Here is a 12,096-nt window from a genome sequence, read left to right on the forward strand (position 1 = left end):
CGGATTTAAGACACTAAAAAACTGAGACATCCCATTGCTACACTTTTATTCATGGTTAAAATAAATTATGCATAGGGGCTCAGCACTCGTTGGGGCCTGCAAACCCCCTGAAATGGATTTCACTGGTCCAGATGGGGGGCTAGCCCCCTTAGCCCCCCTTGAATACACCTCTGACACACAGGGTTGTAAGATGGATTTAAATTAAAAGAAATCAGGAAAATTTTCTCTCCCCCTTGAGGCTAGGCCAGGGAGGAAACAATTATTTTTACCACCGACTAGTTTGTTTCCAGTATTGCCCAATGCCCATATGGGGCGCAATCATTAAGGAGAGGATATTATTTGTCATGGAGATGAAACGATAATTTGAGATTTTTTTGCATATTGACATCTAGAATTTTGAATCTTCAGAGAGAACTGACAATCATAATTTTTTACTGTTCACTTATATATAGTCTCTATTTTTGTCCTGAACATATTTTGTATTACCATGCCATGAGACATGTGCACCCCTCGGTGGTGCATTTGAAATAATGCACGGTTTGAACTATTGATCATTTGAACTATTGATCGTTTGAAATTGTTCATTCTAACTACTAATAATGATGTCATTTCCTGATAGTTCAAACAATACATTATTTACTCATTTGAACTTTTAAATATGCAGTTTAAAAATTTTTATATTTCATGAAACTATAGAATATAGATCAAACGATCAAGACAAATATAGTTTACATGATCAAAAAATTATTTCACAAGGACATAAAAATAATTCGAATGACCAAAAAAGTAGTTCAAAGAAGCAGTTAAAATGTAAAAAAAGTATATGTTCAAATTAAGCAAAACAATTAAGTTCAAATTTTAACCTAAACATATGCTTTCAAATAAGAAAGAATAGTTCAAATGAGCAAATAAATATAGTTCAAATGATCAAAAACTAGTTCAAATGAGCAAAAAAAATTGTTCAAATGAGCAAAAAATATTTTCAATAAATCAAAAAGATAATTCAAATAAGCAACTAATTTTTGGCGATCATTTGAACTAAATATTTTTGTTCATTTGAACTATATTTTGTGCTCATATCTTTTTACTCATTTGAACTATTTTTGACTCATGTTAAACTAAATTTTTTTTCATTTGAATTATTTTTTTTGCTCATTTGAACTATATTGACTCATTTGAACTATATTTTCTGCTGATTTGAACAGTTTTTTTAATCATTTGAACTTTTATTTTGCTCATCTGAACTTTTTTTGCCATTTGAACGTTATTTTGTTTGCTCATTTAAACATATATTTTTCGGCTCAATTGAACTATATAGTTGAAATATATTTATTTTAATATAATTGAACAAAAAAATAGTACAATTATGCTTATACAGAATGTTATTTTTTAACTATAGGTCGTTTGAACTATATACTACACGTGGTACCGCGCGTGCAATAGTTCAAACTACTAATAGTTCAAAAAGTCAACAGTTCAAACGGCTTAATTATAGTTATAAAAATTGCGTAAACCCCCCCCCCCCTCTTCACTTCACTCCTTTTGAGAAGCTTTGAGGGCAGTTATCCCTCCCCTCCCCCATTAAGTTGCACTCTTGAGCCACATTAAATGAACATAAAATTTCTATTTTACTTTTAAAGTTAATGATAATAATGTTTTTAGTTCCAATGAACCTTTGTCCAATACGTCCAATTCGTTCAATTCGTCCAAGCGTTTGGCATCTTCAGAAAACCGGCAGAGCAAAGACGACTTTTACTCAAGAGAAATAATGGAATAATGCCGCGTAGCGTTAAAGTTTCCTTCTCTGTCCTGATATACGTGTCCAAACAAATTCAGTTTTTCTAAAATTCAACTGGTTCTAACACATTTTTAGCGCAAAAAATCATTCTTATAGACCTGACATGATAGTTATGAGCTCGAAAAATCGTTACTTTTCAGAATTATGATTTTCTTGTTATGTTTACTTACTGTTGTTTTTGTCTTATTGATGCTGAAGTTAGATTGTGACATTACAACTTGGTTTTATGAAAAAACTGGAACAAACCTGCATTTATTTTATTCAAACAAGGTAGTTTTCGATCTGTTTAATTTTAGGTATTTTTTTTAGCAACGAAATTCGTACATACACTTCATACTACAATTTTCCCAAAGGTTGTTTGGGTGACAGGTTCCAGTACGGGAATAGGGGCTGCACTGGCTGTTCAAGCTGCCAAGGCAATTTTTATATTTTATCATTTGGTGGAATTTATTTCTCTCTTTAAACCGATTTTTTAAAATTTTAGGTTATTTTATGCAAATCAAATTTTCATGATTTCAAGTTGAGAATATATAAAAAATTTTCATGTAAGGCGTATAGGGGTCTGTCCTAGAGAACGATTTTTGGACCCCCCCCAGCCCCCCCCCTCCTATCAATTTTGTACATGACCATTTATTTTTTCAGCAAATTTATTATTAATTATTTCTTTGTTATTTAGTGTTAGGTTAGGTTAAGACACTTTCTGGGCCGAGCGCTGCGGCCACGGGTTAGGTTAAGTTAAGACACTTCCTGTCAGACCCATGTACAAATTTGATAGGAGGGGGGGGGGGCTGGGGGGGGGTCCAAAAATCGGTCTCTAGGAATATACCACGTATAGAAAAGAATGAAAGTTTGCCTGTTGATATTTCTCAAAATCTTGTGAAATCGTTCCTCAACATGTTACCCCTTAATATTTTTGTTCTTAACTTCTTACTTTGCAGTACGGTGCAAAATTGGTTCTGACCGCCAGACAGGAACCGTTGTTAAATGAAGTTAGGTAAATAATTCACTTTCTAAAAATATAGATTTAAAATTATGTGATGGTGATGGACCAAACCTCTGTTGAGTAATAAAGTAGATGTTAGTTCCACAATACGGCCAAATCTTTTGTTTAATTTTGCCTTTTGCAATTAGATTTAACCGTTCTTTCAAGTTTTGGACTAGATTAAATGATCTATTTTCTAAGTGACAATATGAAACATTTTACCTATATATCTATGAATTGATTTATTTTAATCAGAAATTAACTGTTGTCACGTCACAAAATTTTCAAATCTAGATCAATGCTTAAAGCAAATTGACGTGTTTTAGTGTATTTTTCCCATGTAAGGACGAAATGTATTGCGGCCGGTGCAGCTGAAGAAAATATCCTAGGAGAGTCATCATTTGAATGTTTTAAACCACTTAAAAGAAAATAGTTCCAGTGGGAATATTTTTAAGAAAATATATTTTTTTTAAATTTTAAATCAATATTGCATTAACTCTAAAACAATGTGTAAACTGAATATTTTGCAAGTTTTTACAAAAGATTTGCTCTGCAGTTCTGCCTCTTGATCTCTGCGAGTTTTCCAAACATAAAGAAGCATTTGATACAGTTCTAAATAAGTTTGGACGGCTTGATGTAATGATTCACAATGCAGGGAGGTAAAGGCTAAAGGGATCCTAATTCATTCTCAAATAGGTTAGATTGTTTCCTCGAGAGTGTAGGGGTTTGATTAGGATTATATCAAGATTTTGTGTGTGTTAGGTCTCAGAGAGCTCGATGGGAGCATATCGACTTGGAAGTTGACAGAAGCATGTTCGATCTAAATGTTTTCTCAGTAATAAACCTAACCAGGGTCATTCTTCCTCATATGCTTACTGCAAAACAAGGTCTTACAATAGAAATGAAAATTATTCAAATCATATCCATCGATATTGCTCGTTAAGTGACATTAATGAGCTCTGCCGTTGTAATTTCAAGTAGTACTATTTATAGCAGTACCCTTCAAATCTTCATCTGATTAAAAATGATATCATCGTTTTCTAACTTTAGAAGTGTACAACTAACTGTTAAATTACTTCCAATTATTTCTGAAACAAAATCTGCAAGCCACGATTAAAGACAAACCATAATTGAAAAATCAATTTTAAGAGAGAGAAAATGAGAACTTTTATTTGATGGTACTGTTGTAAATCTGGCATGCTACTCTAAAAATGGATATACTCGTAATTACGACTACAGTTTCTGTAAGGAGCTACTCTAAAAAATATCAATTACTAGGTATGATAGGAATAATGTCCAGTCCTGCTGGAAAATCAGGAGTTCCATTTTCCGGAACCTATACAGGAGAATATACATTGCAGGATGGGAACATCTTTTTCTTCTTGTACAAATACTGTCTTATATTTTCAAAGATTGCACCCCAAATTTTCCCTCAAAAATGTAAAATATGACATAATTTCACATGAAAACCCAAATAACATGGAGCTATAAACATTTAATATCTTGTTTTAAATTTTCAAAAGCAATGATTTTTAAAATTAGGCTCTAAGCACGCCCTTCATGGATACTTTGAAAGCCTAAGGGAAAAATCTTGATTCAATGAATTAAATTATTTAGAAGAAATATTGAAAAGAAAATTGCGTTTAAGTCTGGCAAATATTGTTGACTATTGAAGAGATTTTTTCTGAAGAAATGAAAAAGTTGGAAGTGGAATAGACATTACCATGCTATGTCCTGGCCCCACATTTTCTAATTTACTCCAGGTTATTCATTACAAATAATATTGTTTTGTTTACTCTTCGTTATTTTCCGAAAAAAACATTTTGCTAATATTTAGTCACTAAAACTACTTTCCTAACTTTAATCTGCAAAGTTAATAAAATTTGTTATTAAAAAAACTTAAATTTTCCATGATTGTATAAAATATTATTATAATATTTAGTCACAAAAACTACTTTCCTAACTTTAATCTGCAAAGTTAATAAAATTTGTTATTAAAAAACTTAAATTTTCCATGTTTGTATAAAATATTATTATAAAATTTTGTCACTAAAACTACTTTCCTAACTTTAATCTGCAAAGTTAATAAAATTTGTTATTAAAAAAACTTAAATTTTTGTATAAAATATTATTATAAAATTTTGAAAAATGACAAGGTTGCCGCAACAGAAAAGTTTGGAGAACGTTTTGGTGAAAGCATGAAACCAGGCGAGTGAAATTCAAAGTTTTGCTTAATTCTTTTGTATGAAAAGCTATTTATTATTTAAATAACATTTTAATTTAGGAGACAAAAGGATGACAGCAGAAAGGAAATTATTCTTTTTTTTTGTCATAAATTTTTTCTTAAGGTAATTTGCAGATTTTGAATGATGTATTGGCATAATCGATCAAAAAGAATATAAATAGATGTGCTGAGTTATCTTTAATAGCGGTTGCGAACAAGGTAAAAAAAGACATTATTTAATTCTTTTTTATGAAATCAACTTTTTTGTATTAAGCTGCCTGAGTCTTGGCTTTGCTTTGCACCAGTACTTCCAATGATGTACTTGAATCAGTATCTTCCTGCTGTTTCTAAATCTCTCATGAAACTTTTAGGAATTTATTCAATTCTTGAATATTTATAAAGCATCCCAAAAGTTAAAAGTTTTTTTATACGTGATTTATATTCAAAAATATGTATCAGTTATTAAACATTCTTAATAGAAATAGAGTAGTAAGTTACATATAAACAACACAACTTCTGACATCAATAAAATGAAATTTATAATTTCAGATAAAACATCTTAAAACAGAACTTGAATGATTGTTAGGAGCTAAGTTTCTGGCAAATGTAAGGGATTCTAGGAATGCCATGGAGTCGGACAAATACAAATAATCCTAGAAAGGACATTGTACATTGTTGTGTTAGACTTGACACTTGATTTTGGGTTTTGAAAATACTCAATATTTGATTCCTTTAATTCTGTGGGAAAATAATAGAAAAAGATGTACAGGGAACAAGAATACTAGAACATATTTAAAACATATATAAAATGGAATACATAAACTTGTTCTTGATTAATTTCAATATTGTCAAATATAAAGAGTTTTACATGTCTGATTCTCTACCGGTGCCATTTCTCACCAAAATGGAGATATATTGGAGATACCCTTTATCACCTTGAAATTGACAATTGAAGGTTGCAATTGTGAACTTTTTAACTGGAGGGTTACTTGAAATGACGTCAACAATCCATTAAATGTTAAATCATAATCTTATTTAATTACAGAGAAAATGTCGAAAAAGAGCGGGGAAGCTGTTGAGCCGGTCAAGGTGTTTAAGTGGGATGGTGTTGCAGTTAAGAACGCTCTTGATGACGCGATCAGAGACGTAAGTTGTTCAGATTATTATTAGTAATAATATTTTAATTTTCGATCTATATTTAGGTATAGACATATTTTTTGTAAAAAAAAAGCTGCAAAGACTAAATATACATAATTGTAATGTATAGGTGATGACAAAAAAGCTGCCATATGCCGAGAACCATCGGCTGATGGACGGCCGGCTCGTTATCTGTGGTCTTGCCGTAGGAATTGCCATGTTTGCCCTCGCCTGGGACTTCTTCTATCCCTTCCCTAAGGTAGTTGGATAAAACAATGGAACAATAAAATTGTGGGAAATTAAGACAAATTTAAACTATTTTATTTATATTTGACGTTATAAAGCAAATATAGTTTTACCAGTAGATTAAAAACCAACTAATTGAATGAAATGTGTGTGTGCTGTGTACACTGCACAATTCCTGTGTTTCATTTTCATTGAACGTTTAAAGGGACTGTAACCGTAATTTTAGTGACTCTTCGTGCAAATACTTGACCAGACAATGCTTTAACCGGGGATTGTCATTTTTTCATGGAGGATCACTTGAAAATACGCTAACAGTCCTTTAACCGAACATCCATCTAATAATAAAATTTTTATTTATTGATAATTATTGATTGATCGATTGATTGATTAATTGTTTGTTATTTAGTCGAAGCCTATTTTGATCTGCTGTGTTGGCGGATACTTCTTTCTGATGGGTATACTCACCCTATACACTACATTCAAGGAATACAGATTATACCAGAGGAAGGGGGGGGGGGGTAGGGTATCGGGAGCAAGAGTAGGTGTCAGGGATGTTGATTTTTTTGCTCTTAAAAATAGAATGACTCACAAAATAGGAATTGAAATTAATTCAGTTTTGAACGGTATTTATATGAGATTGATAGATAGCCACAGAGGAGGTTACTGTTTTGTAAAATAAAGAGGGGGGGGGGGGGGGGGAGGGGCTTTTTTTCCCGGGGGGTTTAAAAAGAATATGCTTGCCCTTATAACATGTACTGTACAGGAGAAGGGAATCTTTGTTGTCGTAATGCAGAGAGATCCAGCAGGTATGTACTGTACTTATGTACATTAATAAAATAAAAAGCATTTAACGTAGAATTTTAACCGTATACTAATCAAAATTTTAAATAGATTTTTAGTACAGGGTTACCCACAAATCATGAGACTTTAATGACAAACTGAAACTCGTATTTAAAGATTGAATTTCACTCCCTGCCTAAAATAAATTATTTTTATTTATACCTAGTAATTTTAATGCGAAATGACAAGTGAAATTGTAGGGAACCATGTATGTAACAAAAAATTTAAATGAATTCTGTACACTTCAGTCTTCTTTGAATTCTTTTCTTTCGTGAGTAACTTTAAGGAAATAAACGTTTTTGATGTTTTGTATAATGTTTCTGTATGGTTTACATTAATAGCGTTTGCCTTAAACGTGTGTATGTGACTAATTACTGATTGATCAATCAACCAAATAATCAATTAATAAATTGTAGGTTTGGATCCTGACAGTACCTGGGAGGTTGCGTCCAAGATGAAGAAGTTTGATGACATGTATGAGGTTACGATCAAGTAGGTTTATATATGTACTTGCAATATAATTATTCTAAATCGCCAAAAATTTTCTATCTTCCAACCATAATAAATAGTTGGAACCAGAATAAATGGTAAATTTTAACCTCGACTACTACTGATGAAACAAAAAATAACAAAAATAATCAAAATGTTAAAAGATAGTTTTGTATTGCATATTGGCTCTGTTAGTGTTAAGCGTTTAAGTGTCAAACGGCAACATAATCTTAAATCTGTTTTCAACTCTGTTGTTTATCAGGCTAAATGATGGTAAGACCGGACAATCCAGAGAGACAGGGTTCAGCAGGTCCGTCGCGGACTTCATCGACGAGAACGGAGTTATTTGCCAGGTATATAATTAACATTGGCCCGGGAGATAAAGAACATTGACCAGGGAGATAAAGAACATTGATCAGGGAGATGAAGAACATTGTCCCAGGAGATAAAAAATTTTGATCGGGAGTTAAAGAATAATATCCCGGAAGATAAAGAATAATATCCCGGGAGATAAAGAATAATATCCCGGAAGATAAAGAATAATATCCGGGAGATAAAGAATAATAGCCCGGGAGATAAAGAATAATATCCCGGGAGATAAAGAATAATATCCCGTGATATAAAGAATAATAGCCCGGGATATAAAGAATAACGGTGCGGGATATAAAGAATAATATCCCGGGAGATAAAGAATAATATCCTGGGAGCTAAAAAATAATAGCCCGGGAGATAAAGATTCATAGCCCGGGATGTAAAGATATTGGCCCTGGAAGATAAAGAACATTGTTTGGAAGATCAAAAACATTGTTCAGGGTTAAAAAAATTAATTGGACCAGGAGATAACATTTGCCAACCAAGAAGATAAAAAAATATATTTTCCCAGGAGGAGATAAATTTGGCCCTGGAGAAAGTTTGCGATTTCATCCCTCTAATTCAAACCTTATTATTTTAGGATATCATTGAGACAACTGTAATGAAGATGCATAATTCCCTGGCCTCTGCTAAGAAGGATAAATGAGCTTCCAGCCCTTCGTACACATCTTCTCATCTTTCTCCCGCATTTTCTACACTCACTTGCTAAATTTTTGGAAGTTTATGTTTTTGGACAATTAATTTTGCGTTTTGAACGTGTTGCATTGTGATGAAGCTGGTTTTGGTCTTACTTTTGTGGCAGACTTTGTGTCCAAAACGCTCTAGTTATACCTGTTTTCAATATGATGGATCCTTATTTTTTTAGTTGTAAGAATATACTGGTAGAGCTGAAAAATAGAAGCTAAACCCTTATGGATTTATAACTTTATTTTACTTATTTGTTCATATTATTAGGTATAACTTTTTCAGATGAAAGAATGTATTTAAGTATAAAAAATGGAATTGTAGGATTTCTACGTGTTCTCACAAATCCGAAACGAGCGTACTCTATTCCTGCATTACAGAGCTGTAGAAATTCCAAGGGGAGTTTTTGTTTTAATTCTAGACTTGAACTTATTGTTGACCTTTCTAAATATTTTACTTGATTTTATTTCTAGCTAAATTGCCCGACGTTGCCCGAAAAAAATTGAAAATTTTGAAAAAATCTGAATTCTAAAGATAAAAAAATTTAATTTTTAGCCTATGTTACCCTCAGGGTACTCATGGGTTTCCTAAAAAATTTCGGCCAATTATTTGGTCAAGCTGTTTGGCCAGCTATAGCTAACATACAAATATATATATATATATAAGCGAAGAGCTTTATTATATAGATGATGCTTGCTTTTAAAAATAATACGACTATTGCGTTTAATTCCAATATGTTACGTACACTAGCTTGGGAACCCAGCTTTTTCTGGAAATAAAGTTTTCCATATATAAGTCAACTTATTCATCTTGGAACGCATAAACCAAGAAAAGTATACTCCTATAAAATTATGTAATACTAACTTGGAAAGCCATGTTGGCTTAAAAACTGGAAGCAATCGATTTACAATTTTTAAGCGAAGTTTAGAACATTCCCGTAATTCTAAAATCAAAATTTAAGACAAATATGTGGGGTTTATTAGTTATGATATTTATGGAAGCTTTCAGGTTTGACTCGATATTCATCACTGAAACGAATAAAAAATCCTTGATGAAAAGAAGCGATTTAGTGTTTTAGAAACAGACTTGGGTTTATCCATCTTTTTGGGGTTACGATATGATTTTTTAAATTAGTTATTCGACTTTTCTATATTAAAAAGTACATTTTCTTTTAAATGTTGAACTTTTTGCTTTTTTCGTTTTTTATTAGAAATTCTATTTATTTTCTTATCTTTTTTTTCAGTTGTTCGATCATAATTTGTTGAATTTTCGATAAAATGAATTGTGTGATATAATGAAAATATATTTTGTTCAGGGTATCCTAGTGAAGACGAATAAGCAGAACAAGTTGTTTGAAGAGTTCTACAAGAAGCAGAAGATCTGCGAGGATCATGAGTTTAACACGTTCCTTGATGTATGCAGGTTGGTCAGCTGGGTCCTGTTTTACAGGGGTACTTATTTTTACAATCCACCCGCCCCGGGGCTGGGTATAATTTTGGAAGAGTGATTGGGGGTGGGGTGGCAACTCTCCCAATTCAGGACAAGAAATCTCTTAAAAACACTAATCTAAGAGTAAGGGAAGGAATGATTTATTTAATAAATTTTATTACCTTTGCCTAACATTTGTTATATTTTTATTGATACCCCTGGTTAACAAAATTATCCGGTACCAGCTGTTAAATGTTTTTAACAAATTTCAAATTAATTAAAATTTGTTTGGGGAATTTTTACTATTAAATTCGTTTTATAATATAGTAACCTAGACCAAGCGTGACCTGCAGATACGGGCTTAATATTATTTTCATGTTCAATTATTTTTTCCTATTCTAAATCTAAGCGCCGTGCTGATGTAATATAAAGCGATGAAATAATCTAAAATTAATTTTTTGTTAATTATATCTCTTAATACAGTTTTAAAATATTTATATTTAGATCTGGACTACCAGCTGCATTCCGTGTTATTTTGTCCAAACCTGAAGCTACGAGAATTCTAACAAAACTAAGGAAATAGAGCAGAATACATTTCAATATTATACCCATGAATATAAATATGAAATTAGGAATGGAATGAGTAGATCGGGATGAAAGTAGAAATGGTTTGAGTAGGACGGGATGAAAGTAGAAATGGTATCAGTAGGATAGGGATGAAAGTAGGAATGGTATGAGTGGGGTAGGGATGAAAGTAGAAATGGTTTGAGTAGGACGGGATGAAAGTAGGAATGGTATCAGTAGGATAGGGATGAAAGTAGGAATGGTATGAGTGGGGTAGGAATGGTATGAGTAGGGTAGGGATGAAAGTAGGAATGGTATGAGTAGTGTAGGGTTGAAAGTAGGATGGGTATGAGTAGGGTAGGGATGAAAGTAGGATGGGTATGAGTAGGGGTATGAGTAGGGTAGGGATGAAAGTAGGATGGGTATGAGTAGGGTAGGGATGAAAGTAGGAATGGAATGAGTAGGACGGGATGAAAGTAGGAATGGTTTGAGTAGGGTAGGGATGAAAGTAGGAATGGAATGAGTAGGGTTGGGATGAAAGAAGGAATGGTATGAGTTGGGCGGGGATAAAAATAGGAATGGTATGAGTAGGATAGGGATGAAAGTAGGACGGTATGAAAGTAGGAATGGTATGAGTAGGATAGGGATTAAAATAGAAATGGTTTGAGTAGGACGGGATGGAAGTTGGAATGGTATGAGTGGGATAGGGATGAAAGTAGGAATGGAATGAATAGGGTTGGGATGAAAGGAGGAATGGTATGAGTAAGGTAGGGAAGAAAGTAGGCATGGAATGAATAGGGTTGGGATGAAAGAAGGAATGGTATGAGTAGGGCGGGGATGAAAGTAGGAATGGTATGAGTAGGGTCAGGATGAAAGTAGGAATGGTATGAGTAGGTTAGGGATGAAAATAGGAATGGTATATGTAGGGTCAGGATGAAAGTAGGAATGGTATGAATAGGGTCAGGATGAAAGTAGAAATGGTATGAGTAGGTCGTGACGACAGTAGGAATGGTATGAGAAGGATTGGGATGAAAGTAGGAAGGATATGAGAAGACCGGCTGAAAGTAGGACGTGTATGAGTAATGTGTATGGTCGGGATGAAAAGTAAGTTTGCTCTAGGTCTGGATATTTTACTGCAGCTGGAGTTGAACCTGTAACCTGGTATCCAGATAATAATACTTGGAAGTTTAATATCTCAAGGTAGGTCAGAGGTCGGATTTAATAAACTTGAACTGGTCATGTATATTGTATAGAACTACTTATATTGTGAACTATCGGTTACGCTAGAGAAATAGTTTAACTGTTCGTACCTAGTTTAATTACTTTGTTGCT

At 32.9% G+C, this 12,096-nt stretch overlaps 3 protein-coding genes across 7 annotated transcripts; all 3 read left to right on the forward strand.

Moving 5' to 3' along the window:
• The first annotated feature begins 1,856 nt into the window (after positions 1–1,856).
• On the forward strand, positions 1,857–6,050 carry LOC111705805 (dehydrogenase/reductase SDR family member 7-like). 4 transcript variants are annotated; one of them, XM_023478479.1, is made up of 14 exons: positions 1,865–2,068; positions 2,152–2,214; positions 2,737–2,792; positions 3,126–3,169; positions 3,337–3,439; positions 3,543–3,667; positions 4,059–4,124; positions 4,323–4,362; positions 4,471–4,543; positions 4,937–4,988; positions 5,065–5,089; positions 5,187–5,223; positions 5,279–5,375; positions 5,591–6,050. In XM_023478479.1, the coding sequence occupies exons 1-14, from the start codon at positions 1,943–1,945 to the stop codon at positions 5,653–5,655; spliced, it is 972 nt and encodes a 323-aa protein (XP_023334247.1). In that variant the 5' UTR covers positions 1,865–1,942; the 3' UTR covers positions 5,656–6,050. The 4 variants fall into 4 exon arrangements, with proteins under 4 accessions (XP_023334248.1, XP_023334249.1, XP_023334250.1 ...); XM_023478480.1 differs by lacking the exon at positions 5,279–5,375 and having other exon boundaries at positions 1,857–2,068; positions 5,554–5,630; XM_023478481.1 differs by lacking the exons at positions 3,126–3,169; positions 3,337–3,439 and having other exon boundaries at positions 1,857–2,068.
• On the forward strand, positions 5,967–9,058 carry LOC111705806 (probable signal peptidase complex subunit 2). The gene is made up of 7 exons (XM_023478483.1): positions 5,967–6,150; positions 6,272–6,400; positions 6,794–6,871; positions 7,151–7,193; positions 7,644–7,719; positions 7,979–8,069; positions 8,669–9,058. The coding sequence occupies exons 1-7, from the start codon at positions 6,055–6,057 to the stop codon at positions 8,732–8,734; spliced, it is 579 nt and encodes a 192-aa protein (XP_023334251.1). The 5' UTR covers positions 5,967–6,054; the 3' UTR covers positions 8,735–9,058.
• Positions 9,054–11,988, forward strand: LOC111705807 (tRNA (cytosine(34)-C(5))-methyltransferase). Of its 2 annotated transcripts, none has more exons than XM_023478485.1 (4): positions 9,054–9,170; positions 10,088–10,194; positions 10,705–10,776; positions 11,884–11,988. In XM_023478485.1, the coding sequence occupies exons 1-4, from the start codon at positions 9,066–9,068 to the stop codon at positions 11,966–11,968; spliced, it is 369 nt and encodes a 122-aa protein (XP_023334253.1). In that variant the 5' UTR covers positions 9,054–9,065; the 3' UTR covers positions 11,969–11,988. The 2 variants fall into 2 exon arrangements, with proteins under 2 accessions (XP_023334253.1, XP_023334254.1); XM_023478486.1 differs by having other exon boundaries at positions 11,904–11,985.
• The last annotated feature ends 108 nt before the right edge of the window (positions 11,989–12,096 follow it).

Source organism: Eurytemora carolleeae, unplaced genomic scaffold, assembly GCF_000591075.1.
Source record: "Eurytemora carolleeae unplaced genomic scaffold, Eaff_2.0 scaffold190, whole genome shotgun sequence".
NCBI classification, from domain to species: Eukaryota; Metazoa; Arthropoda; class Copepoda; order Calanoida; family Temoridae; genus Eurytemora; species Eurytemora carolleeae.

Coding starts and splice junctions, on each gene's coding strand:
- LOC111705805 (XM_023478479.1), top strand. CDS start 1,943: ATGATTTTCTTGTTATGTTTACTTACTGTTGTTTTTGTCTTATTGATG. Junction 3,440..3,542: donor ATGATTCACAATGCAGGGAG/GTAAAGGCTAAA, acceptor TGTGTGTGTTAG/GTCTCAGAGAGCTCGATGGG. Junction 5,376..5,590: donor ATCTCTCATGAAACTTTTAG/GAATTTATTCAA, acceptor AATGATTGTTAG/GAGCTAAGTTTCTGGCAAAT.
- LOC111705806 (XM_023478483.1), top strand. CDS start 6,055: ATGTCGAAAAAGAGCGGGGAAGCTGTTGAGCCGGTCAAGGTGTTTAAG. Junction 6,151..6,271: donor TTGATGACGCGATCAGAGAC/GTAAGTTGTTCA, acceptor TGTAATGTATAG/GTGATGACAAAAAAGCTGCC. Junction 6,872..7,150: donor CCCTATACACTACATTCAAG/GAATACAGATTA, acceptor TGTACTGTACAG/GAGAAGGGAATCTTTGTTGT.
- LOC111705807 (XM_023478485.1), top strand. CDS start 9,066: ATGTATTTAAGTATAAAAAATGGAATTGTAGGATTTCTACGTGTTCTC. Junction 9,171..10,087: donor AGAGCTGTAGAAATTCCAAG/GGGAGTTTTTGT, acceptor TATTTTGTTCAG/GGTATCCTAGTGAAGACGAA. Junction 10,777..11,883: donor AGAATTCTAACAAAACTAAG/GAAATAGAGCAG, acceptor AGTTTGCTCTAG/GTCTGGATATTTTACTGCAG.